The sequence below is a fragment of the Mixophyes fleayi genome, chromosome 3 (genome assembly GCF_038048845.1).
Source record: "Mixophyes fleayi isolate aMixFle1 chromosome 3, aMixFle1.hap1, whole genome shotgun sequence".
NCBI lineage: Eukaryota > Metazoa > Chordata > Amphibia > Anura > Limnodynastidae > Mixophyes > Mixophyes fleayi.
The window spans coordinates 252869643-252897007 of NC_134404.1; the positions used below are offsets into that span (position 1 = coordinate 252869643).

A 27365-nucleotide genomic window follows, 5' to 3' on the forward strand; every position below is an offset into this window, starting at 1 on the left:
TTTGATCAGGCAACAGATCAATAGGACAATCCCATGTTCGGTGAGGAGGAAGCTGTTCAGATCTGGCCTTGTCGAACACATCCCGAAAAGACAGATACTGACTTGGAAGGCAGTTGGATTGAGATTCAGACGAGAAGCTAGTAGAGGCCAGTGGATGAACACGTGAAAGACAATTTTTAAAGCAATTAGAACTCCAGGATAACACTTGTGAAGTGGTCCAATCCATCTGAGGAGAGTGTTGTTGGAGCCAGGGTAATCCCAGAATGACAGGACTAGTAGAAGATGGCAAAACATGGAAGGATATCATCTCTTTATGTAATGCTCCTATTTGTAGAAGAATAGGCGGAGTGCATTTTTTGACGAGACCATTGGAGATACGAAATCCATCAATTGCAGAAATAGATACAGGATGCTCTAGGAAGGATACGGGTAAGGACCCTTGGGACACGAGAGAAGAAGAAATAAAGTTCCCAGCAGCTCCTGAATCCAGCAAGGCATAGGAGTGAACAGGGCCCGAAGGGCCATATAATATAATTGGAAACGAGCACACAGTGGGTAACGATGATTGAGGAGAAGATTTGACATTGCCTAATTTGACTTCTCCGGAACAAATTAGGCTTTGGTGTTTCCCGATTTCTTGGGACACTTATTAAAGATATGCCCTGGATCGGCACAGTAAATACATAATTTATTTTTAAATCTTCGATCGCGCTCCTCCGGAGTCAAGCGCGATCGTTCCGATTGCATTGATTCCTCTCCAGAAGCTGGAGAGAGATAGCGAGTTAATGTTCTGGATACAGAACGACGGGAGTTATCCTTTTCAGCGGCTCTTTCTCTGAAATGTAGATCCACTCTGTTACACAAAGAAATTAGAGCATCCAAAGTAGCAGGTAGTTCCTGGGGGGCAAGAGCATCCTTGATCTTATCAGATAAGCCGTGCCAGAAAGTAGCCACTAGAGCATCATTATTCCAACGTAGTTCTGATGATAAAGTGTGGAAGGAGATCACATATTGCGCCACTGATCGTGACCCTTGACGAAGCCTGAGAATACTTGAAGCTGCAGAGGTAACACGACCAGGTTCATCAAAAATTTTACGGAATGTGACTATAAAGGCAGAGCTGTCGGACAGGAGAGGATCATCACGCTCCCAGAGGGGGGAGGCCCAGGCCAAAGCCTGGCCAGACAATAATGATATTATGTAAGCAACTCTTATTCTTTGAGTAGGAAAGTTCTGAGGTTGTAATTCGAATTGAATCGAACACTGATTGAGGAAACCTCTACAGGCTTTAGGGTCGCCATCAAACTTAGCAGGAGACGGAATCCGGAGAGTAGAATGAGAATTACTGGGTAGCTCTGGTGCAGGTGGTTTCTGATGGAGGAGCCAGTGGAAGAAGTGAGGATATAGCAGATTGAATAGAATCCACTCTAGAGGCCAATGTCTGGAAACATTGAAGGAGTTGGTGTTGAATTTCATCCTGTTGTTCTATCCTATGGAGTAACAGCCGCAGAGTCTGTTTAGCCGGCGGTTCCCCAGGGGAGTCCATTGTGGCCTGTTGATACTGTCACGGTTTGGTATTTTGGACTCTGGATCTGTTCATAGATGTTGTGGGAACAGATCCTCGGGGAGTGAGAATATGGTAATACACTGGTAAGTGGTAATGATAGCCTGAGGTTCAAATAGATGCCAGATGCAGGATAAAAGTACAATCAGAGGTTTAATGATGACTGGATGAATATACAGGAAAGTCTTGATATATGTATATATATATACACACTAGGAGCGTAGTACAAGGTGGGCGGAGCCACCGGCAATATCACATGCAATATGAACAATCAGCATATAGTTAGATATGGTTTTGAATACACAGCCCAGCAATAAGGTGGAAAGAATAAGGCAGCAGGTAAATGGTATCACAGTTGAGCAGCCCACATCAGAGCGGAGATTAACTGTCCAGGTAGCAGTATATGCACAATAGATGCGGCAATAATCAGGAACCAAATAATGCCTTAATGCTTTCAATAATACATGAACAGTTCAGCCAGAGAAAAGAACAACAAGCAGCTTGATGATACGACCTGTGGAGTGTCATACAGCAGAGATAGTTGCAGCATGAGCTGAATAGTCTGTGGAGTAGTACACAGCAGAGACAGTTGCAGTTTGATCTGTATGGTCTTTAACAGCAACACAGCAAGGCACTGACGATCCAGGTGAGAGTTCACAGAGTAGGTAGGAACCTAATCAGACTGGTAACATGATCAACAGGCACAGAGGAAATAAAGGAAGTGCCTTTTCAAGTCTGGAGCCAACGCAGGAACCAATAGGAATCTAATTAGAAGTAGACAGGTAATCAGTCTGCACCTGTGCAGATCAGAACTTGGAGGTTTGAAGTCTGTTAATGAGACACCTGTGAGTGTCTCAGTCTTTGTCTGTGGAAGCCAAATGAGCAGCGTGTGACAGTTTGCCTATGTAGTACATTTGTAATGGGTTGTTTTTTTGAGTTGTTTTTTTTTAATTAATTCAATTGTCATGTTTCTTAAATGCCATGCTTACTTATATATATATTTACAGAAACCTGGGGATGAGCATTAATAGAGCTATTCTACTTATAAGTATGTCTATACTGTATAATGTACAAGGAAAGTACAAAATCTGCAAGGTATGTGGCACAGATTTCAACCTACCTCACATCATAAATTACAAATAACCCTTGTTGTCCTAAATACACTGGTATACACTGTAGTCATAAATGGTAAGTCTGTGCGAAATATTCACACTCTTTGAATTATGGTGTACTATTAGAATAAAGTGTTAAATATTGTAGCATTGCAATAGCACCATCTCATGTTAAAAGAACTCCCTTAGTGTTTAACTATTCATTACTAATATTTTTTTTTTCCTTTCTTGTTACTTTTTAAAGATTCCCAAGACTATTATGTCTATAAAGAATATGGTATTTCATTATACTTTACATGTTAGTACCTTTTAAAGTAAATTCACAAAAACCAAGGAAACCATTTTTTTTAACAAAAAACAAAGTTGGCTATTATTTTTTATAGGTCCATGGAAAACATTAGGAGTGGTGTTTCTCTTGACCTGACCTCTGGTTATCCGCAATGTGGATTGCAACAGTGGGGAAGAAGCAGACAGCAGTGAGGTAGCAGGGGGTGGTGGGGTTATGGGGTAAACTTGGGGAGGATAAGGAGGGTAAACCATCAGAAGAGTAGGCCATCAACAAAATTGCACCGTCATACATTTCCTCACTTGTCTCGAAATATCTCCCTACTCAACACCTCCGTTCTGCACAAAATATATGTCTCTCCTCCACTCTCATCACATTCTCCCATTCTTGGTTACAGGATTATTTCCGGGCTGCACCCATTTTGTGGAATTCCCTCCCACGCACAATAAGACTTTCTTCTAGTCTTCAAACCTTCAAGTGTTCACTGAAAACCCACCTCTTTAGACAAGGTTATGATATTCCTCAACCACCATCTTAATTTCCCTAGATTACCCTATTACCATCCTCTACACTGCTAACGCAAGACAACAACCCTCTGACAAACATTGCAACACACACAGCCCATACACAGCCCACTAAATACTATTATCTTTGCGTTCTAGCTGGTCCATTGTGCAATATGATGTAGCACATGCCCTTGTGTTTCTAACTCCCATTTGTCACGGTCGTCTGAATTTCTTGATCCGATTCGGGACCCTTGGGACTAGCTGGAGCAGGAGTGAAACAGAACTTAGCAGCCTGGATGAACTTCTTGCTCATGTTCGTGCTGATTGTAGAATATAGCAGGGGAATTAGCAGTCTGGAAATGTAGACAGGAACACTGCACTTGTAATGCAGACAGGAACACTGCACTTGTAATGCAGTCAGGAACACTGCACTCAGGAGTGCAGACAGGATTACTGCACTTGTAATGCAGTCAGGAACACTGCACTTGTAATGCAGTCAGGAACACTGCACTTAGGAGTGCAGACAGGATTACTGCACTTGTAATGCAGCCAGGAACACTGGAGCCAAGACCTATCCTCTGGAGAGAAGTGTGTTGTTCTGGCAATGAACAGATCACAGCAGCAGGTTTAAATAGGATGTCCCAAACAACTATTGGCTGATCAGTTCATGTGATCACAGCTTCTGAATCTGGTTGGTTTGGACTGATCACCTGACTGCATCCAAGATGGCCGCGCCCATGCAGCAGGACAGACAGTATGTGTTTGTTTACAAATGAAGGTGTGGAGAACGGGAATGCTGCAGATGACCAGAAGGGACCCAGGTAGCCGTGATATGACAGCAGCGGATGAGGTAAGTGCGGCTAAGATCCCGATTTGTGACAGTACCCCCTCCCTTACGAGTGGCCACTGGACACTTAGATTGGGGCTTAGTTGGAAACTTGCGGTGAAATTTTTTGATGAGAGATGGAGCGTGAACATCAGAAGCTTTGATCCAGGCCCTCTCTTCTGGACCATAGCCTTTCCAGTCGACTAGATATTGTAAGGTTTTATGTCGAAACCGAGAGTCCAAGATCTCTTTAATTTCATATTCGTCACCATGTTCAGTCAGTTCAGAGAAACCAGTTTGGGTGTATAAAACCGATTTAGCACCAGTGGTTTCAAGAGAGAGATATGGAAGGTGTTGGGTACCCTGAGGTAAGATGGTAGATGTAATTTGTAGGACACTGGATTGATGACTCGGGAGATGTTAAACGGTCCAATAAAGCGAGGAGCGAATTTCATAGATGGAACTCTGAGGCGTAGATTGCGAGTAGACAGCCAGACTCTGTCTCCGGGTTTCAAGCTTGGAATGGCTCGTCGCTTTTTGTCGGCCTGAATTTTGTAGCGTTGGGACGCTTTAAGTAGAGATTCCCGTACCTGGCGCCAGTGGCCTGAAAAATTCTTTAGGAAAACTTCAGAGGCAGGTACTGAGGCTGTAGGAAGTGGAGTAAACAAGGGTACCCTGGGGTGTAGGCCATAGACCGTATGAAATGGAGTGGAAGCAGAGGATTCGTGATAATGATTATTATGAGCGAATTCTGCCCAAGGAAGCAGATCTACCCAGTCGTCTTGAGAAGAGGATATGTACAAACGGAGAAATGTTTCTAGGTCTTGATTAACTCTTTCCGTTTGCCCGTTGGATTGGGGATGATAGGCCGAAGAGAAGTTTAGTTTGATCTGTAGTGCTTGGCACAAGGATCTCCAGAATTTCGCCACAAACTGAACTCCTCTGAGACGATTTCTTCAGGACACCCATGCAAACGGAAGATCTCCTTTATAAATTGCTGAGCCAGGATAGGTGCTGATGGGAGTCCACGGAGAGGAACAAAATGCGCCATTTTAGAGAATCGGTCAACGATGACCCAGATGGTATTGAAATTATTAGAATTGGGCAAATCGGAAACAAAGTCCATAGAAATATGGGTCCAGGGTTTGGTGGGAATAGGCAGAGGCAAAAGTTGACCAGCTGAAGATTGTCTTGAACTTTTATGTTGGGCACAGCTGCCACATGCGGAAACAAATTGCTGAACATCCTGATGAAGCGTAGGCCACCAGTAGCTTCTCAATATGAAAGATTGAGTTTTGCGGATGCCAGCATGACCGGCAAATCTGGAACAATGTGCCCATTGGAGCAATTTTTTACGCAGATTCTCAGGAACAAAAGTTTTCCCCTGGGGAGGTGTATTGTCGGGTCTACTGACTGCGATGCTGAGTGGGCTGATAATAGGCCGTGGATCCACAATGATGGAATCTTCTTCTTTTACCATAGAACGTGACAGAGCATCGGCCTTGCGATTTTTGGAACCGGGACGGAAGGTGACATGGATATCAAATCGAGAAAAGAATAGTGCCCATCGGGCCTGACGTGGATTCATGCACTGTGCAGTTTTAAGGTAGAGCAGATTCTTGTGATCCGTGTATATTGTGACAGGATAACGAGCTCCCTCAAGTAAATGTCTCCACTCTTCAAGCGCCAATTTGATGGCAAGCAGCTCTTTGTCCCCTATGGCATAATTTCGTTCAGCTGGTAAAAATTTTCGGGAGAAGAACCCGCAGGGATGCCATTGCTCATCAGCTGGTTTTTGGGAGAGAACTGCCCCTACTCCGACAGATGAGGCATCAACTTCCAAGTAGAATGGACAGGTTAAATCTGGTTGCCTCAGTATGGGAGCAGAAATAAATGCTTGTTTCAGAAGTTGAAAAGCAGATTGGGCTTCTTCAGACCACTTGGCAGGATTAGCTCCTTTTTTGGTGAGGGCGGTGAGTGGTGCTACTACAGTAGAGTAGCCACGAATAAATTTTCGATAGTAGTTAGCAAATCCCAGAAATCGCTGTACTGCCTTTAGTGTAGATGGTTGAGGCCAGTTAAGAATAGCTTGCACCTTCTCTGGGTCCATACGGAGACCGGTGCCCGAGATGATATACCCCAAGAATGGAATGGATTCAACTTCGAAGGTGCATTTTTCAAGCTTGCAATACAGTTTATTCCTTCTGAGACGGCTGAGGACCTCTTTAACATGTCTGCGATGGGACTGGATATCAGAGGAGAAAACGAGGATATCGTCCAAATATACCACAATAGTATGGTACAGTAAGTCCCGAAAGATTTCGTTTATGAAATTCTGAAAAACCGCTGGGGCATTGCTCAGACCGAATGGCATGACAAGATATTCGTAGTGCCCATCCCTGGTGTTAAAGGCGGTTTTCCATTCATCGCCACGCCTGATACGGATCAAATTGTAGGCCCCGCGGAGATCCAACTTCGTAAATATTTGCGCACCTTTGACTCTGTCAAATAACTCTGTGATGAGGGGCAGAGGATACCGGTTCTTGATGGTAATGTCGTTGAGACCTCGGTAATCGATGCAGGGACGTAATCCACCATCTTTTTTTTTTACAAAAAAGAACCCGGCTCCTGCCGGTGAAGAGGATGGGCGAATAAAGCCCCTTTCCAAGTTCTCTTTTACATATTCAGACATAGATTTTGTCTCAGGGATAGAAAGAGGGTAGACTCTGCCACGCGGTGGGGTTTTACCCGGAACAAGATCAATGGGACAGTCCCAATCCCGATGAGGTGGTAGAGTTTCAGCGGCCTGCTTACTGAAAACGTCTGTGAACTCTTGGTAGGCAGAAGGAACTGGCAAAACTTCCTTATCAGAGGTGGAGCAATGTGGAAGAACACGTTGTAAACAGGACCCGAAACAAGTTGGAGCCCACGCCAGGATTTGTGAAGTCGACCAGTCAATATGGGGGTTATGCGTTTGAAGCCATGGAAACCCGAGAACCACAGGGCTAGTGGCTTCTGGGATGACCAAAAAGGTAAGAGACTCGGAATGCAGAACTCCTATTTGGAGCGTCACTGGAGAAGTCTGATGCGTAATGGTACCCCCTGGAATACGGCTACCGTCAACCGCAGAGAGAAAGATGGTCACTGGAATTTTCTCTAGTGGAATGGCTAGTTCAGCAGCTAATCTGGCAGACATGAAATTCCCAGCTGCTCCAGAATCCAGCAGGGCTGAAATGTATTGGGAGCCTTGAGCGTGTTTCAGAGTGACTGGGATAATACAGTCCTTGCCTTGTGGGGAGCGAAGAGCCACTCCTAGGCTCACTTCCTCATCGTCAGCTAGGAGGTTGTGTTTACCCGGCTTACGAGGACAATGATGTAACAGATGTCCGGAACTGGCACAGTATAAGCAAAGTTTCTCTCTAACTCGCCGTTCTCGCTCGGTGGGTAAAAGACGTGCTTTGCCTAATTGCATGGGTCCTTCAGGGAAAGGAGACGGTACACGGACCCGTTGAATAGGGTGGAACTTGGGGTGTTTCAGCTTCCTCTTTTCTAGAGCTCTTTCTCTGAACCGAAGATCAACCCGATTGCAGGTGGTAATCAATTGGTCTAGCGTTGTAGGTAAGTCCCGAGACGCTAATACATCCTTAATGTGGTCAGACAGGCCCTGCCAGAAAACCGCAACAAGAGCATCGTTATTCCAAGATAGTTCAGAGGAAAGTGTTTGAAATTGAACGGCATATTGGCCCACAGACTGCTGCCCTTGCCGAAGGCGCAGAATATCTAAAGCGGCTGACGTTGTTCTTCCAGGCTCGTCGAATATTCTGCGGAAGGTAGACAGGAAGCTATCAATGTCAAATAAAATTGGGTCAGATTTTTCCCAGAGCGGTGATGCCCATGCCAGAGCTTGCCCTGATAGTAGCGAAACAATATAAGCAGTTTTGGTACGTGCAGTGGGGAAATTTCCGGGTTGTAATTCAAAGTGTATACTACACTGGTTGAGAAACCCGCGGCAATTCTTCGGATCGCCATTGTATTTAGCTGGCGTGGGAAGATGGAGTCTGGATGAAGTAAGTAGTGAAGCAGGTATTACTGGCTCAGGCGGAGTATGGGATGGTTGACTGCGGAATAACTGCAAGGTATCCATACGTGTAGAAACATCCTGCAGCAATCTCAAAATTTGCCCCTGGTTAGTTTCTTGTCTCTCAATGCGTTCAGCTAATATTTGGACAGAGTCCTCCCTCGGGGTATGTTCCCCTAGCGGATCCATTAGGCCAGAACAAACTGTCACGGTCGTCTGAATTTCTTGATCCGATTCGGGACCCTTGGGACTAGCTGGAGCAGGAGTGAAACAGAACTTAGCAGCCTGGATGAACTTCTTGCTCATGTTCGTGCTGATTGTAGAATATAGCAGGGGAATTAGCAGTCTGGAAATGTAGACAGGAACACTGCACTTGTAATGCAGTCAGGAACACTGCACTTGTAATGCAGTCAGGAACACTGCACTCAGGAGTGCAGACAGGATTACTGCACTTGTAATGCAGTCAGGAACACTGCACTTGTAATGCAGCCAGGAACACTGGAGCCAAGACCTATCCTCTGGAGAGAAGTGTGTTGTTCTGGCAATGAACAGATCACAGCAGCAGGTTTAAATAGGATGTCCCAAACAACTATTGGCTGATCAGTTCATGTGATCACAGCTTCTGAATCTGGTTGGTTTGGACTGATCACCTGACTGCATCCAAGATGGCCGCGCCCATGCAGCAGGACAGACAGTATGTGTTTGTTTACAAATGAAGGTGTGGAGAACGGGAATGCTGCAGATGACCAGAAGGGACCCAGGTAGCCGTGATATGACAGCGGCGGATGAGGTAAGTGCGGCTAAGATCCCGATTTGTGACACCATTGTCCTATAGATTGTAAGATTGTGAGTAGGGTTCTCTTACCTCTCTGTCTGTATGTATTAACCAGTATTGTCTTATTAATGTTAGTTCCCAATTGTAAAGCGCTACGGAATTTGCTGGCGCTATATAAATAAATATTGATGATGATGATGATATAGTTTTGAATATTGTAATGTTCATGGTGGAACTAAAAATGTCCCTTAAATTTTCCACAACATAGCTGCCTCAGTGCTTCCTTCATGTAACACTTAAACCTTTACCTATAATAATAAACAGTACAGAATACTTTTCTTGTCATACTTGCCAAGCTCTTATCAGTTATGTTGCTTAGAATGGTTATGTTGCTAATGTATGCATTTATTGCACTTCGTGACTCTCGCTAACGCGCTACGGAATTTGCTGGCGCTATATAAATAAATGTTGATGAAACCTGGGGAAGATAAAAAAAAAAGGGTAAAGTTGGAGAGGATAACGAGGGAAAACTTGGTCCAAATGGGCATTGGGAGAGAAATTTGAAATAGGGGCAGGAGTGACAAAATGTAGCATAGGGGAAGGAGAGGAAACATTTTCTAGAGGAAAGAGTGGTAGCATGTGGCATTGGGGCAGGAGGGGAATCATGTTGCATTGTGGCAAGAGGGTTGGAGGAGACATATTGTGCAACGAAGTCGGTGAGACAATTCAAAGTAATGTCAATATGTTGGAAAGTGCGAAGGAGATTGATTAGGGTTGCACTTATTTCATGGATGTGTTTTCGAGGAATTGATTTGACCAGAACATTTTTCTTGTATGTGGGAAGGCTGTCCACTGCCACCAGCGATTGTTGTTGTGTGCGTTTATATTTCAGTAAACAAAATATTAGTCACCGGTATTGTTTACATATCTATTGCGAGTGGAAATTTACCTCTGGGGATATTGGTGTGGCTAGGGTGTAGGCTCTCTCCGGTGTCAGTCCTACACACTCGCTGCACTAACTGATCATGCAGGACAATGCTGTGGTCTCCAGGGCCCGAGGTCCAATACAGCTGGGGGACCACCTCCAGTCCCCATAGCATGCCTGCGATGGTCATGAAGTTTGTCATTGAGGCGACACTTAAAGTCCTTCCACCTGAGTGAAATGTTCAAATATAAGAATGTTGCAATGTATACTATCCAAAATATTTTCCAAAGCCTTGTGCAGACATACAGAGATTGAAATGTATTGGGCCTAAAGGTGACATACTAATAACAGAAAGCTACTGTCACAACTTAGGCGCAGAGTACCTGCTAACGTTGGCGCAACTCGAGTAGAAAGTGCGGAATCTAACGTGCCTCTGGTTTTCACCAAAAACCCCCGCAAGAAGGTATTGCCTCCGCTGCAGGAGACACTCAGGTCGTGGTCTTTCACTGAGACGTATAGCGAGGCACCGCATGAGAGTCAAGTGAGCTGGTCTGGTAAAGTGCTGGCAACGAGGTACACGGGGGAATCCAGGAGAGAGGTCAAACAATGCCGGGTCAGTAACAGTCAGGAGCAGCAATGCACAAGGGAAATCCAAAAGAGAAGTCAAACAATCCGGGTAGTAAGGGCACAGGAAATTGGAGGTAGTCAGACAAGCCAAATCACACTGGAACACTGGAGCAGGAAATAGACCTAATACTCTGGCACAGGTGGGGGGACAGCCAATGAGGAGGATAGAGTCATCAGCTGCCACGGAGGTTAGAATAGCACCCTTCTGCCTAGCAACAGGACGTGCATGCGTGGAAGCACCAGTGGTCCGGGCGGAAGTCTTACTTCTGGTTGCCTGGCAACCAGACACGCCGAGAGAAGAGATAGGCGACCGTCCTGAGGAATCAGCGGGACGGCACCTGACAGCTACACAGTGCTAAGAGTTAATTGAAAAACATGTGACAAAGTAGGAATGATCATTTGTTAATTTGTAATGTTATTAAAGCTGTTGGTCTGCCATACCTAGGACAATGATTTTAAGGTTGTCAAACTTACAAATACCTATACTAGGTATGCAGAGTACAATATAATAATTCCAGTCACTGTTCTTCTAATTGGAACCACAGCATTGACCTGCGTAGTGAATTCTTCCTATATCTTCATTTTAGCTGGGGCGTACTATACCAGTACTTCCACCTCTCTTATATTGAAATTTGTCAGTCTGAAAGAATAAAGGCAGAGCCTTGACTTTGTCCTGGTTGTTGTGGCTCAGCCGTTAATCTATATAGGGTAAAAAAGACACAGTTATAAGTAAAAAGTATTTAAGGGCCTATAAACTGTCTCACATATGTTCTTGTACTCACCAATAGAACGCAATGGAGGACAGACTGTAGAACAAGAGATGTCTTAGAAATCCCACAAAGCTTTCCTTTAATTTAGAAACTCTGAATTCTGGACTCCTAAATCACAAAATAGCAGGGCTGAATGATTGCCTCTCCAACAGTTATATAGGGTATGTAGGTGCGTTCTCCTGCGATTTCCTGTGTGAGAATGGCAAGGGTTGTCATGCCCTTAAATGCCTGGATATGGATGATTATTGAGGTTGATTGACAGGTAAAAGTCAGTCATTTTAGATACCGTATAGAAGTGATCTGTGATCGATGTACCTACGCCCACACGTGGCCTGAGAAGCAATCAGTGAGGAGGATGTTAAAAAGTCTCATTCACCTGCAAACATAAATGCAGCAACGTTCTCCCATGCTGAACTGCAGGTACTCACAGCTACAATGGACAGTTGTCCTGATGCTACAGCTTGGTACAACAGTAATGGGGCAGTAAAGCTGCATTTGTTCGTCCGCAGACATAGCATTGTACAACTACAACCCCGTTGAAGCGATCTGCGGAGGAGGCAGCCAGAGCTTCTTGCAGATACCAGGGGTGAAATTGCTAGGTGTAAGTTCACAATTAATAAAAAAAATATAATATTTTTTAAAGTTAAGATTACTGTTATATCTAGCCCATTACAGAGTAATATGGGGTGTTATAACCTTCATTGGACAAAGTACAAGGCATGATATGTAATAGTGATGTTTCAGAATCAGTATCTGACTAATTCTGATACTGACAGTTCAGTATCTGACTAACTTCTCACCTAGGAAAGTGGTATAGAGGTGTGTTTATTTGACCAATTACAGTCCATGCGTGGCATTGGATATTTCACATTGCAACCTAACATTATCTGGATGTCTCTATGTTGTGTGAGACAGAGATAACCTTTATAAATAAACTGCTGGGTCATATTCATTCCAACAGAACATCTACGCCGCTGCTAGAAAAATCTGCAGGTGAGGGAGGAGGCCGAGTAGGATGACAGGAAGGATGCCCAGGAGGAAGCGGTCCTTTCCCCACTCCCCAAACAAGCCCTTTCCCCAATCATGGAGGAAGACTCCAGGGCCGAATCAGGGAGAAATTCCTGGAGATAGCGGAGAAGCCACAGGAGGAAGAGGCCATGGAGGAGGCAGGGACCGTCCCGGCCTGTGCAGAAGAATGTAATCTTGATATTATAATGTAGTCTAATATTAATTAGTTTGTTTTGCAGCATAAAAGTGGAGTCCTCAGAAATCCTTTCTTTACTAAATGTGGCTTTCCATAGGCCTAGGCAAAGTTTGTCATTCCACAGGTGCCTGACATCATGAGCCTAATAAGTGTTTGTAATGTACCACTTTTGAACTCTGCTGAGCTTGGAAAATGTGTGAACAAAAGTACACCCACAAAGCTAAGATATATTTTAAAAATCTCATAAGATTACGATTGTAAAAAGTTTTTTTTCTTATTCTTTTTTTTTTACAAGTCAACGAAGAGATACCAACTTCCCAATTTCCCATCCCACCCCAGTTCAAATAACCCCCAAATTCTTTTTTTGATTAAAAGAATAAAACTATTTAAAAAAAATATTATAATGCTGGAGCTTTTATGGAAATTATTCCATTTGATATTTTTTTTTATCTATTTGGGAAGTTATATTACAAAAAGTTGTTTGTTTTAAAAATAAATGTGTGTGTTTTATTTTTGTTCAGAAAATGTGTATTTAGGTACATTTGTACCATAATATAGGGAGATTTTGAACGTAACTGAATATATGAAATACATTTGTCTTTTTTGACTTGGCATTAACTACAACACATTTTCTATCATAATGAAGTCTTGAATGAGGGGACCAGGTATAAAAAGTATAGTAACTTGCCACCTATTTGTGTGAGAAACGAGATACAGTTTGTCTGCGTGTAACCCTTTCCTTTCCTCACACAGTATATGGCAGCGCAGCCATTAGAATCACACAGTATATGGCAGCACAGCCATTCTCCCCACACAGTGTATGGCAGCACATCCATTCTCCCCAGACAGAATATGGCAGCACAGCCATTTTCCCATTGCCCACAGACAGAATATGGCAGCTCAGCCATTCTCCCCAGTCAGTGTATAGCAGCACAACAATTCTCCCCAGACAGAATATAGCAGCAGTCATTCTCCCAATCTTCCCAAACAAAGTATATGGCAGCACAGCCATTCTCACATTGTCCCCACACAGTATATGGCAGCACAACCATTTTCCCCAGATAGTATATGGCAGCACAGCCATTCTACCCAGGAAGAAAATGGCAGTACAGCCATTCTCCCATTCTGTCCAGAAAGAATATGGCAGCACAGTCATTCTCCCCACACAGAATATGGCAGCACAGCCATTCTCCCCACACAGTATATAGCAGCAAAGCCATTCTCCCATCCCCCCAGACAGTATATGGCAGCTCAGCTATTTTCCCATTCTCCCCAGACAGATAGTGGCAGCACAGCCATTCTCCCATTCTCCCCAGACAGAATATGGCAGCACAGCCATTCTCCCATTCTCCCCAGACAGAATATGGCAGCACAGCCATTCTCCCACTTCCATATATGCTTTTTGTCATATAAGGCAATATTATACAGACATCATACATACAGCATCTTACAAAGGGTTAACACACATGGCTAGTATAAAATTCTAATACCTATGATAATAAAACATAAGTTTAAAGAAGGATGCACACCTGTCAATAGGCAATATAATGGCATATCATCATCATCTATTTATTTATATAGCGCCACTAATTCCGCAGCGCTGCACAAAGAACTCATTCACACCAGTCCCTGTCCCATTGGAGCTTACAATCTAACTCCCCTAACTTACACACACACAGACCATATCGTACTGAAACATGCGTTAGATGGTGAATTAGCTAGAGGCATATAATAACGCACTGCTACATGCAACAGTTTTTAAGCTGCATAAATGAGTACCGTATTCATCAAAAACTGTTTCTTAGATCTACTCCTTGTTGATATATGGGTGTGTTTTTTTGAAAAAATGCACATTACATTCACTTAATGAATGAGCCCCATAGTGTGTATCCTTTAAATTACCCAGCTTCCCACGACAGAGAATAAGAGGTACATTAGATGAACAATGAATAAAACTACAATTAATTAATAGTAAATACTAATACGTTTTTAAAAATCCAATTCAGTTGATTAATTTAGTCCATAAAGTGCTTCTTTGTTCCTTTTACAGACTTTCTAAGGCTTGCGGAGGAAACCAAAGATTCAAAAAGGAAAGCTGTCGACCTATATGGTCTTACTGTGCTGGAGCTAAAAGCTACTCTAAGAAGGTCCTCCTCAATGAGAGACTTCCTTTGGTTTTAACAGCTTTTAGAAGAAAAAAGATCAAAGACTATTCACAATATTTACTCTTGATTTCACCTTGTGTCACAAGTTATTGTGATAATTATAGATATACATATTGATTTTTTGGATGTGGGAATCATTCAAAGCTACTTAGTGCACACTGACAAATTTCTGTCTTCTTTAATAAATACATTTGCCTGCTAGTAGCAGTACACTTTTTAGTCAACTTTACCTGTTTAAGTACCAAACTTTTAAAATAAATAGAGCAATTATACATATAAAACTGCATTTGTTCAAAACATAAGCATCACAGAACCACCCACTCTAAGGTCAGTCAGGCACTAGCAATAAAACACCTGCATTTACTAATGTTTATTTATGCCAGTTAAAGCAAGGAAACCAGTAAAGGAACAGAACCTATTGGCTCCAACATTCACTTTAACCTACTGTTGGGGGCTGAAACAGCATAGCAGCATCTTCAGTAATGTAAATACAAGAGTGTAAGAGTAAGTGTTGGTTACAAACCGCATGTCAAACGACAGCGGGTTATCAGCAAGGGCTGGAAATGCAAAGCTGATTTCTGTCACCCATTTATTATTTTAGTTAACACATTTCTGAAGACATTATTCATGACGCACACTTACAACATTTTGGATTTTTTTAAACATGTACTAAAGAAGACAAATACAATATATGGACAAAAGAATTTGGCCACACCTGTTAATTATTGAATTGAGGTTTCAATCAGACCCGTTGCGAGAGGGGTATAAAATCAAGCACCTAGCTATGCAGTCTCCATTTTCAAATATTTGGGATACAAAATGGGTCATTCTGAAGAGCTCAGTGACTTCAAGCTTGGTACTGTGATAGGGTGCCATCTATGCAATAAGACGGTTCGTGAAATTTCATCCTTTCTGGATATTCCACGGTCAACTGTAAGTGATATTATTATAAAATAGAAGCATTTAGGAACAAGAGCAACTCAGCCACGAAGTGGAAGACCACGTAAAATTACAGAGCGGGGTCGACTGCTCAAACACATGGTGCGCGAAAGTCGCCAATGCTCTGCTGATTCTATAGCTGAAGAGTTCTGAACTTCCACTGGTATTAATGTAAGCACCAAACCTGTGCGGCGGGAGCTTAATGGTATAGGTTTCCATGGCTGAGCAGCAGCATGCAAGCCTCACAACACCAAGACCAATGCCAAGCGTTGCATGGAGCAGTGTAAAGCACACAAACACTGGACTGTGGAGCAGTGGAAATGTGTTCTGTGGAGTGACGAATCACGCTTCTCTGTTTGGCAGTCAGATAGGCGAGTATGGGTTTGGCGGATGCCGGGAGAACGTTACCTGCCTGACTGCAATATGCCTGACCTCAACCACATCGAAAACACTTTTCAGATGAACTGGAATGGAGATTGCGAGCCAGGCCTTCTCGTCCAACGTCAATGTCTGACCTCATAAATGCTCTACTAAATGAAGGGGCACAAATTCCTATAGAAACACTCCAACATCTTGTGGATAGCCTTCCGAGAAGAGTGGAAGCTGTTATCACTGCAAATGGGGAACCAACTCCTTATTAAAGTATACATATTTGAATACAATGTCATTACAGTCCTTGTTTGTGTAACAGTCAAGCGACAAATACTTTGTCCATTTTTGGCCTTATTCATTAAGGAAAGCAAAGCAAAAAAAATGGGTACTTTTGAACCTTGACAAAATCATGTTGCATTGGAGGAGGAGGTACATTTATAATGTGCGGACAGATTTATAGTTGGGGTAGGGCATGTTCTAGATCAACCTTAAATTTTAATGTAAAAATAAAGCTATCAAGTATTTATGTGCTACATGAAAAAACAGCCAGTATTTAACTTATGTGCAAAATAAAAAACGAATTTGCACCCCTTACATTGTGACATGGTTTTGTCCAGGAGAAAACTTACTCATTTTTTTTTATTTCTTTCCTTAATGAATCAGACCCATAGTGTATTAGGAACAGCAGCCACAGAACTGTTTACTTCTTAACTCATGCGTATAATACAAACGATGACAGTTGGGCAAATGGTATAAATACATTTCTTACAACACACTCTACCTCAGAGGAACTAAAAAGCAGTTGAGATATACTACACTTCCCCTTTCTTATACAAGAAAAACAATATGGTGAGCATGCAATGAAATAATTAGACACAAATATCATCACTATAAGAATAAGACTATAAATTGAATCTTGGAGAAGGTCTCCGTTGCCTTTCAGGATAATGGTTGTAATGATTTCAATAAAAGTTTATCTAACAATAATGTGTGTTTTATTTATATATTTTTACGGTTTTACAGTCATGGCCAAAAGTTTTGAGAATGACACAAGTATTGGTTTTCACAAATGTTTGCTGCTTCAGTGTTTTTAGACCTTTTTGTCAGATGTTGATATGGTATACAGAAGTAAAATTATAAGTATTTCATAAGTGTCAAAGGCTTTTATTTTATACAAAGAGTCAATATTTGCAGTGCTGACCCTTCTTTTTGAAGACCTCTGAAATCCACCCTTGCAAACTGTCAATCAACTTCTGGGCCACATACTAATTTATGGATGCCCATTCTTGCCTAATCAATGCTTGAAGTTTGTCAGAATTTGTGAGTTTTTGTTTGTCCACATGCCTCTTGAAGATTGACCACAAGTTCTCAATGGGATTAAGGTCTGGGGAGTTTCCTGGCCATGGACCCAAAATTTCAATGTTTTGATCCCTGAGCCACTTAGTTATTACTTTTGCCTTATGAAAAGATACTCCATCATGCTGAAAAAGACATTGTTAATCAACAAACTGTTCTTGGATGGTTGGGAAAAGTTGCTCTTGGAGAATGTTTTGGTACTTTATTCAAGGCTGTGTTCTTAGGTATAATCGTGAGTGAGCCCACTCCCTTGGCTGAGAAGCAACCCCACACATGAATAGTCTCAGGAATCTTTACTGTTGGCATGACACAGGACTGATGGTAGCGCTCACCTCTCCTTCTCCAGACAAGCGTTTTTCCAAATGCCCCAAACAACCTGAAAGGGGATTCATCAGAGAAAATTACTTTACCCCAGTCCTCTGCAGTCTAATCCCTGTACCTTTTGCAGAATATCAGTCTGTCCCTGATGTTTTTCCCAGAGAGAAGTGGCTTCTTTGCTGGCCTCCTTGACATCAGGCCATACTCCAAAAGTCTTCGCCTCACTGTGTGTGGAGATGCACTCACACCTGCCTGCTGCTATTCCTGAGCAAGCTCCGCACTGGTGGTGCCCCGATCCCACAGCTGAATCAACTTTAGGAGACATTCCTGGCGCTTGCTGGACATTCTTGGGCACCCTGAAGCCTTCTTTACAACTATTGAACCTCTCTCCTTGAAGTTCTTGATGATCCGATAAATGGTTGATTTAGGTACAATCTTACTAGCAGCAATATCCTTGCCTGTGAAGTCCTTTTTGTGCAAAGCAATGAGGATTGCACGTGTTTCCTTGCAGGTAACCATGGTTAACAGACGAAGAACAATGATTTCAAGCACCTCCCTCCTTTTATAGCTTATTCTGTTATTCTAACTCAAACAGCATGACAGAGTGATCTCCAGCCTTGTCCTCGTTAACACTCTCACCTGTGTTAACGAGAGAATCACTGACCTGATATCAGCTGGTCCTTTTGTGGCAGGGCTGAAATGCAGTGGAAATGTTGTTTTGGGGATACAGTTCATTGTCATGGCAAAGGGACTTTGAAATTAATTGCAATTCATCTGTTCACTCTTCATGACATTCTGGAGTATATGCAAATTACCATCATGAAACCTGAGGCAGCAGACTTTGTGAAAAATAATATTTGTGTCATTCTCAATCCTTTTGGCCATGACTGTAGTATAATAGAGTTGGGTCTGGGATGAGCCCAAGAACTGGTAGTCTCTAGGAGTGGGGGGCATAGATGCTAAAGCCCTATTTTGACCAGTCTGGGTATAGTTTCTACTATTACAAGGGGTCAGCATGCTTGTTGCGTTAGTGGGAACCAGAAAATGGTTGAGGAATATGGGGGTTGCATGCTGGCCAATTTTTTATTATTTCTTTTTTACTAGTGCTTTCCCGTTAATTTCAATGACCCATTCTTTTCAACTGGGTTTCTACATGTAGAATACACCCTGGAAACACCACTAAAATGAACAGGATATTAACAGGAATGGGAAAACCTCTGTAATACTTGGGTTCTCGAACGTGTCAAGCAAAAATCCAATGCTCATCAGCATGTGCACAACATTTATATGCATTTTCACTTTCGGTTTTCACTTTCATTTTTTTTGCACAAATGCATCACTAGTAGGTAAGGGGCCCAAGCATATATATTCAGTCCAGAAAACTTTGCAGCTCCTATCCTGTGGCTTTTATCTTTGTTCAGCTGTGGTCTCACCAGCTTGGACAAAACTGATCAAACAGATCATTTATCTCTGTGGTAACTGCCCCGTCTATACCCATTGACATTTTGTTTCATGCACTGGTGACAGCTGAACACTGCTGAGCCAAATGGGAAAAAGGCAATGCTAATATATGAATATGCATATAGAGGGCATGGCAGACATTTACATCACAATCCTATCTCATACTGTAAGAATTGTGCAAATGTGTAGAAGCCATAGCAATCTACCTAACTAGATATACTTAAGCAAACAAATCCCATGCATTTTTATTGCCTCTGCCAAATCAGAATAAGTACACAAACATATAAATTAAATGAATGTTACAATCATTGTTTTCTTACTAAGTTAAGCCCAAAAGTGCAAGAATGGGGATGGTTCTGGATGATTACATTTAAGAGCTCCCACTGCAGCCAACTAGGTGCTCCATTGTAATGTGCAGGGAAAGTCTGTGCTAGAGATCAGTAACGGGGGGGGGTGTCATCCCTTTTAACAGTACAGGCAGTCACCAATGTCCTTCCACCTCACACTCATGCGGACAAGCCAACTGTTGGAGCCCTACACCAGCAGAAGATGATGTGACCAGGTTCCGGTATTTTTCAGGTTCTATTCCACATTTTACATAGTTGCCAAAGTTATGATTATGGCATGCAGTACAATGCAATCAATCATCTTGTAAACTGGTAATTACAAATAATAGGCTTTCGTCTCAACTAGTGATTTTTCACATATTAAGAGTTTGTGTCCGGGGAACTTCATTGTAAAGCATAATAATGGCCATCGCTTTGCAAAACAAGGGGCCTAGTTATCAACCTCAGAAGCAGTCGTAATCCCCCGAAAACTGCAGTTTTCAGGGGATTACTGCATTAATTAGTAATAAGGCTTTTCGTCATCAGCAGCGCCACTAATTTCGTATGGCTGAACAGAGAACTCACTCACATCATTCCCTTCCCCATTGAAGCTTACAATCTAAATTCCCTAATATATACACACACATACACACTCACACACAGATCGAGAGAGATTAAGGTTAATTTAAAAGCTACCAATTAACCTACTAGTATGCTTTTGGAGTGTGGGAGGAAACCGGAGCACCCAGAGGAAACCCAGGCAAACACAGGGAGAACATACAAAATCCACACAGATAAGGCCATGGCTGGGAATTTTTATGACTAAAAAGGGGCACATTTATCAATGTTCGGCAAAAATGAAAAATAGTTATCAATCCTTATCGCATGGATAAGGATTGAATTATTTCTCAAATTTATGAAAAACGGATCACAGAAACAGCAGTTCCGATAAACTGCTGTTTCTGTGATAAAAAAAAACATACTTACCACGTCCTCTTCGGAATGCGCTGTCTCCGGATCTCCTCCAGGTGTTCTCCGCTCCTCTTGATAGATCAATTGCGCATGTGCAGTTCGAAAAGCTGCACATGCGCACAAGCATCTCCGCTCTGTCTCTGCAACTATAGTAGCAGAGACAGAGCGGTGAGTGACAGGGAGGGATCATGTGATCCCTCCACTCATGCGCTGTCCAGCTCTGCTCTTCGGAGCAGAGCTGACAGCACTGAAATTTTTAATTTATGATAATGTACGCCAGCTTCAGCAAAGAATTTTCAGCAAATTTTCAGCAAAGCAGCAGACATCCACGATATCTGCTGCGATGCACCCTTCTTAAATATGCGGGGGACACAGAGGGACGTTTTTTTAATGGTAAGTGCACGAGAGTGCAATATCATTATTTGTTAAATATGCCCCTAAGACTCCAATGTCTGCTGTGGTCCCAGCCTCACCGTTTCCAGTTTGCATAGGTGCCTATGGGTATTGTGATTATGCATTATTTATCAAGCTAGCTTATGCCATCTGAAGATGACATCAGCTGTTGTAGTCTATGGGGTCAATTCAATTGATCGCGTTACTCATGAGGGTAACGCGGCCCGCGCACTATTACCATTAGTACAGTAACAGTGTGCATTATTACCATTAGCATTGTAATTTCAACACTGATTTTTGTTTGCAGCTCTGAGAGCCACAAGCAGAAATCCACGTTAAAATTACTGTTCTAACGGCAAGCGTAACACGGTCAATTAAATTATCCCCTGTGGGGAGAGCATCGAAAGAGAGGGATCTTCGATCCCTTCCAGGCAGGCTTCATGCTCCCCCATCGCAAATTCTGCCTGGCCAAAGAGACTTGTAGGTAAAGTGATCGAAATGGCGAACACTTTACTGTGAAGTTAAACTATTTGACGGAATAGGTTCGTATCGGAGCTGCTGTTCCAGCTGAACAAAATTAATAAATGATAAATAACGAAACAAAAATACGAAGGGTCATAAATAGACCCTTTAACTGTTTATGCTCAACTATGTAAAAATGTGGAACTGTTTTGAAACGTACTTGGTCGGTGGCTGATACAGACCATCAGAAGGTTGGCTCATTAAATTGCTTGGAGCTGGGGTAGTTGCCTGCTAATAGGAGATTGCTGAGTCTCTGGCTACTCACAAACGGTCCCTGCATATTTCAAGCACAAACCTATCTGCCAACAGAGGGAGCTCTTAAAATGTAGTTTCCTGGAATCCGTTCTGTTCCTGATTTACTTACATCCTGATTAAACTGACAAATAATTGACTCATACAATGTTTTCATTTGAATGCAGCTATTTCATTACCACCAAAAAGTCAAGCAGCGCAGCAATGCAGTCATTTTGCAAGGGGAGATGTTAAGTACAATTTGGGGGATACTGAATGTCTATTTATAAATAAACTTAACACTTTACGAAGCAAAGTCTTTTCAGGCAAAAGTGTGAGTGAGTGAATGAATGCATGATGATGATATATGTATTGTGAAAACTATATATTAAATAGATGCATTCCATTAAATATCAATGTTTCAATTAAATACACGGTCGTCATAAATCACGAGAACGGAAATGTTACCGTAACATAAGTTCCCAGCAAGAACAAATGTCCTTTTAGTAAAATAAGAAAGACACGTGTTAAGATTACTATGCCTTGTATTTCAGGAGACGCTCAGCTATGAGGTCTATACACAATCCCCTGAGAACGCTGATCTTGTCCCCACAGTACTTACTCAGAGTGGCCACGGTGCCTGACTCGAAAAGGAGACAGTCCTCCCTATTGCGGGACTCCAGCAGGACACTGTAACAAGCCAGGTCCTGCTTGACATGAACCTTCAGCCCTTTGCTCAGAGCCATAGCAGTGAGTGGACAGCAAAGAGAAACACCGCAGTCACCACATGTTCCACAGAAGCTGCCAGCCAGCCGTGGCAAGAGAGAACATTACAGTACGGAAATACACCAACTCCCGGCAAGATGCATCTGTACTTAATAGCTACCATAAACAAAATATTTATATGAACGTCATCCGAGACTCTTTGGAACACATATGGCCTGAAATTATTTCACCATCGCGCGTCCATTATTCTTAAAAAATGTATCCACACCTTTTTTTACACCATCAGAACAAGGTGTAATATTACTATCCCAGATTTAGTCTGAAGTCACCAGATGATCCGGATCCTGCTTCCTTTATTAATTGGCAGTCTTTGCAGTCCCGGGACAAATCACATACTTTGCACAAGAGGCATACAATCGTTATTTGTCCCAAGCCGACACCCACATAGCAGTTCCTTATCCAGATTTTTGGGTGTGGGGCACACACCTTCAAAAGTATAAGAACACATCGACAATTTGGCTAACAAATGAGATCAGATAGTTCTGCTCATTTCAAGTAGTCACTGACAGATCCAGATCACCCAATAAAGTCACTAAGCAAGAAATGATCTCATAACCGCCAACACTTTCCCTCAAATTCTTACAACTGTAGTAGAAATGTGTGGATTCCGCTGGCAGCAATGTTTTTCGCTCTTGTGCATATATATTCTATGCCTTGTACTTGTTTAGCTATTTTCCAGTCGGATTCCTCGCATAATTACAGGGAAAAGTCTTGCAGTGTGCTTGAAGGGAGTTGACTTTTTTTTTCTTTCTTTCAGTCCTTCTGACTCCTCCTTGCAGCCTGGGCAGGTAAAAGCAGATTTGCACCCTCTAGTGTATACTTAGCAGAATGGAAAGGGAGCTACAAAACAATTAAAGTGACTCTTTAGAACAGTGATGGAGAACCTTTTGAGCTCGGTGTGTCAAAATTCGGGAAAAACCTAGCTTAACTATGGTGACATCTAGAAATATACATCATTTTATGATATTTGCAGCCCTAGTAAAAAAAAAAGTAAGTTATATTTTTGATATATTTATTTATTAAAAAAGAAAAAGCAAATAATGTTTTACATTAGTGACTTTTTTGCTGCTGAATTGCATTTGCTAAATCTTCAGTTGAAGGTTGGTATTTCGTGCACTTCAAGCCCAAGCAAGCGCTACTAACTTCATCTGTCAGTAGGTTTCTTTTATTGGTTTTAATATTATTTAACGCCAAGAATAAGGTCTCACAAAAGTACGTAGAGGGAAAAATTGTGAATAAAGCCATCGCTAGATTTTTCAGGGTGCTAAAAGTGTCCGGTAATCGGTTCCAAGCACTCCAAATTTCCTGTTAGTAGTGGCACAATTTTTCATTCTCCAAACGATTTCTTTCCAGATTCTTAAGTTTGGACAAACACTGGAACCCAGATACAGTCTTGAAATTCAGCAAGTTGCATCTCCAACTCATCAATTTGCATCCATTGGAAACCATTTTATTCCAAAGTACTGTAGACTACTACAGCCGGATACTTAATTATTTTAATTGTCTGTTCCAGACTTCTAAATTGATTAAACCTGTCACCAAACTGGTCAAGTAACAAGTTCACAATATACGGTACTTTATATGCATGGGCACCATTTCATTCTGTATAGTTGTGCTGCCTTCTCAAAATACTTTCTTACTTGAGGAAAATACTTATAAGTTTTACACAAACAGCAAATTTGCAAACAGGCGCCAATCATATACAAAATGACAAATCCACAACATTCAGTAATGAAAAGTCCAGAAACAAAGAGGTATATATAAATACAATGGAAGTCCTACGTTCCAAAGGGCACGGATGCTGAATCTTCTAATAAAGTCCCAAGCACTTCAATATTCCAAATAATATGGTAAAACAGGCCTGTATCAAAGATGCAATTCCCAGCATTCGTCGGTCCTCCAATACATAGCCTCACTCAACCATGCCGGACAAACAGTGCAGCCAAACCAAGCCCGCATCAAAGATGTAGTTCTTTACAAACATCGATCCTCTAATGCAGAGTTTCTTTCTGTTAAACCGGACTCCAATAAAAGAAAAAATGCTCCATAGTGTGATAACGTATGGGTGATTTATTAAAAACAATAAAAACAAACAGACAAATAAACGTCAGACGGGACCTGATAAGTATGGAATAGATGGACCCTTACCGCCCTCAGAAGGGAAAAAAGCGTGTCTGATAGTAAATAAATGTAGCAAGCAAAGTCCCGGGGAACTCGCTACAAATCTCCGTTTTACCAGTAATAACAACCCGATCAACGGAAAAGGGGGACACTTCCAACTGCAGGTCTCTCGCATCTGACGTCACACTTCTCCCATCACCAACGCATTTCGGCTCATCTAGAGCCTTTCTCAAGGCATGTACTCGGGGTAATAGTCTATACCACTTAAATAGTGGCCAGATGTTCGATACATCCAATCCGAAATCTCCATTACAACAAGTGGATAATTAAATGTGTACCATAAAACATACCACGAAAAATACATAATAAGGAAAACATCAATATATAAAAGATAATCTGTATAAAAAAAATAATTTCAACAATACATTTTGCCAGTAATAACAACCCGATCAACGGAAAAGGGGGACACTTCCTACTTGTAACGGCACTTACCGATGTCAGCGCCGATTCTCTGCTCCGTGCTGCCGCACTTCCGGGTAGGTCCCGGCGGCAGGTCAGCTGATCTGGGCGGGGAATTCAAAATCATATTTCAGGGCTGCTCTGACACACTGTCTGTGTCAGAGCAACGTGTTACCTGTATCTGGCTGCACTTCCTGTGCTTTGGTCTCCCTGGTGTTCTCCCTTGTTTCTTCTGATTCCTGTGTACCGAACCGGCTTACTCCAGACTACTCTCCTGCTTTATCCCTGGTACTGCACAAACGGACGGATCTCTGTGTACCGAACCGGCTATACTCCAGACTACTCTTCTGCCTTATCCCTGGTACTGCACAAACGGACGGATCTCTGTGTACCGAACCGGCTATACTCCAGACTACTCTTCTGCCTTATCCCTGGTACTGCATAACGGACGGATCTCTGTGTACCGAACCGGCTATACTCCAGACTACTCTTCTGCCTTATCCCTGGTACTGCATAAACAGACGGATCTCTGTGTACCGAACCGGCTATTCTGGACTACGCTTTTGCTCCTGGGGCTGAACAGCGGATTGATTCCTGCACGCCACCAGTTTCTACTCCAGACTACTACCTTCTGAATATACGGTTAGTGATTCCACTTATCAATTTCCCTGTGGATCTGACCGTGCCTCTACATGTCCATCTCATAGAACTCTTTCCTTACGTCAGTAGGCTAAACCTGGGGGCCGCGACCTGCGGTTCTCCGGCAGCAAAACCCACCCTGCCTTGCGGCGGTTCTTGGAGAAGACCGCGGGAGGGCAGTTAGACTCCGCGCCCTAGGAAGGCCGGCGTAAATACTAACTAAGGTAATCTTGAAACCTAACACTACTGCAGGTCTCTCACGTCTGACGTCACACTTCTCCCATCACCAATGCGTTTCGGCTCATCTAGAGCCTTTCTCAAGGCATGTACTCGGGGTAATAGTCTATAGGACTTAAATAGTGGCCGGATGTTCGATACATCCAATCCGAAATCTCCATTACAACAAGTGGATAATTAAATGTGTACCATAAAACATACCACGAAAAATACATAATAAGGAAAACATCAATATATAAAAGATAATCTGTATAAAAAAAATAATTTCAACAATACATTTTGCCAGTAATAACAACCCGATCAACGGAAAAGGGGGACACTTCCTACTTGTAACGGCACTTACCGATGTCAGCGCCGATTCTCTGCTCCGTGCTGCCGCACTTCCGGGTAGGTCCCGGCGGCAGGTCAGCTGATCTGGGCGGGGAATTCAAAATCCTATTTCAGGGCTGCTCTGACACACTGTCTGTGTCAGAGCAACGTGTTACCTGTATCTGGCTGCACTTCCTGTGCTTTGGTCTCCCTGGTGTTCTCCCTTGTTTCTTCTGATTCCTGTGTACCGAACCGGCTATACTCCAGACTACTCTCCTGCTTTATCCCTGGTACTGCACAAACGGACGGATCTCTGTGTACCGAACCGGCTATACTCCAGACTACTCTTCTGCCTTATCCCTGGTACTGAATAACGGACGGATCTCTGTGTACCGAACCGGCTATACTCCAGACTACTCTTCTGCCTTATCCCTGGTACTGCATAAACGGACGGATCTCTGTGTACCGAACCGGCTATTCTGGACTACGCTTTTGCTCCTGGGGCTGAACAGCGGATTGATTCCTGCACGCCACCAGTTTCTACTCCAGACTACTACCTTCTGAATATACGGTTAGTGATTCCACTTATCAATTTCCCTGTGGATCTGACCGTGCCTCTACATGTCCATCTCATAGAACTCTTTCCTTACGTCAGTAGGCTAAACCTGGGGGCCGCGACCTGCGGTTCTCCGGCAGCAAAACCCACCCTGCCTTGCGGCGGTTCTTGGAGAAGACCGGGAGGGCAGTTAGACTCCGCGCCCTAGGAAGGCCGGCGTAAATACTGACTAAGGTAATCTTGAAACCTAACACTACTGCAGGTCTCTCACGTCTGACGTCACACTTCTCCCATCACCAATGCGTTTCGGCTCATCTAGAGCCTTTCTCAAGGCATGTACTCGGGGTAATAGTCTATACCACTTAAATAATGGCCGGATGTTCGATACATCCAATCCGAAATCTCCATTACAACAAGTGGATAATTAAATGTGTACCATAAAACATTCCACGAAAAATACATAATAAGGAAAACATCAATATATAAAAGATAATCTGTACAAAAAAAATAAAAATAATAATTTCAACAAT

At 42.7% G+C, this 27365-nt stretch overlaps 1 protein-coding gene across 3 annotated transcripts in view; it reads right to left on the reverse strand.

The window, feature by feature from the left end:
- The window catches only part of SYNJ2 (synaptojanin 2), a 183554-nt gene extending 160289 nt beyond the window's left edge, over positions 1–23265 (reverse strand). For 2 of the 3 annotated variants that reach the window (XM_075203410.1, XM_075203409.1), the window contains exon 1: positions 22351–23265. In XM_075203410.1, the coding sequence (XP_075059511.1) occupies positions 22351–22474 (124 nt within the window). In that variant the 5' untranslated portion in view covers positions 22475–23265. The remainder of the gene's footprint in view (positions 1–22350) is intronic. The other variant, XM_075203411.1, reaches the window with a different exon arrangement.
- Positions 23266–27365: the final 4100 nt, after the last annotated feature.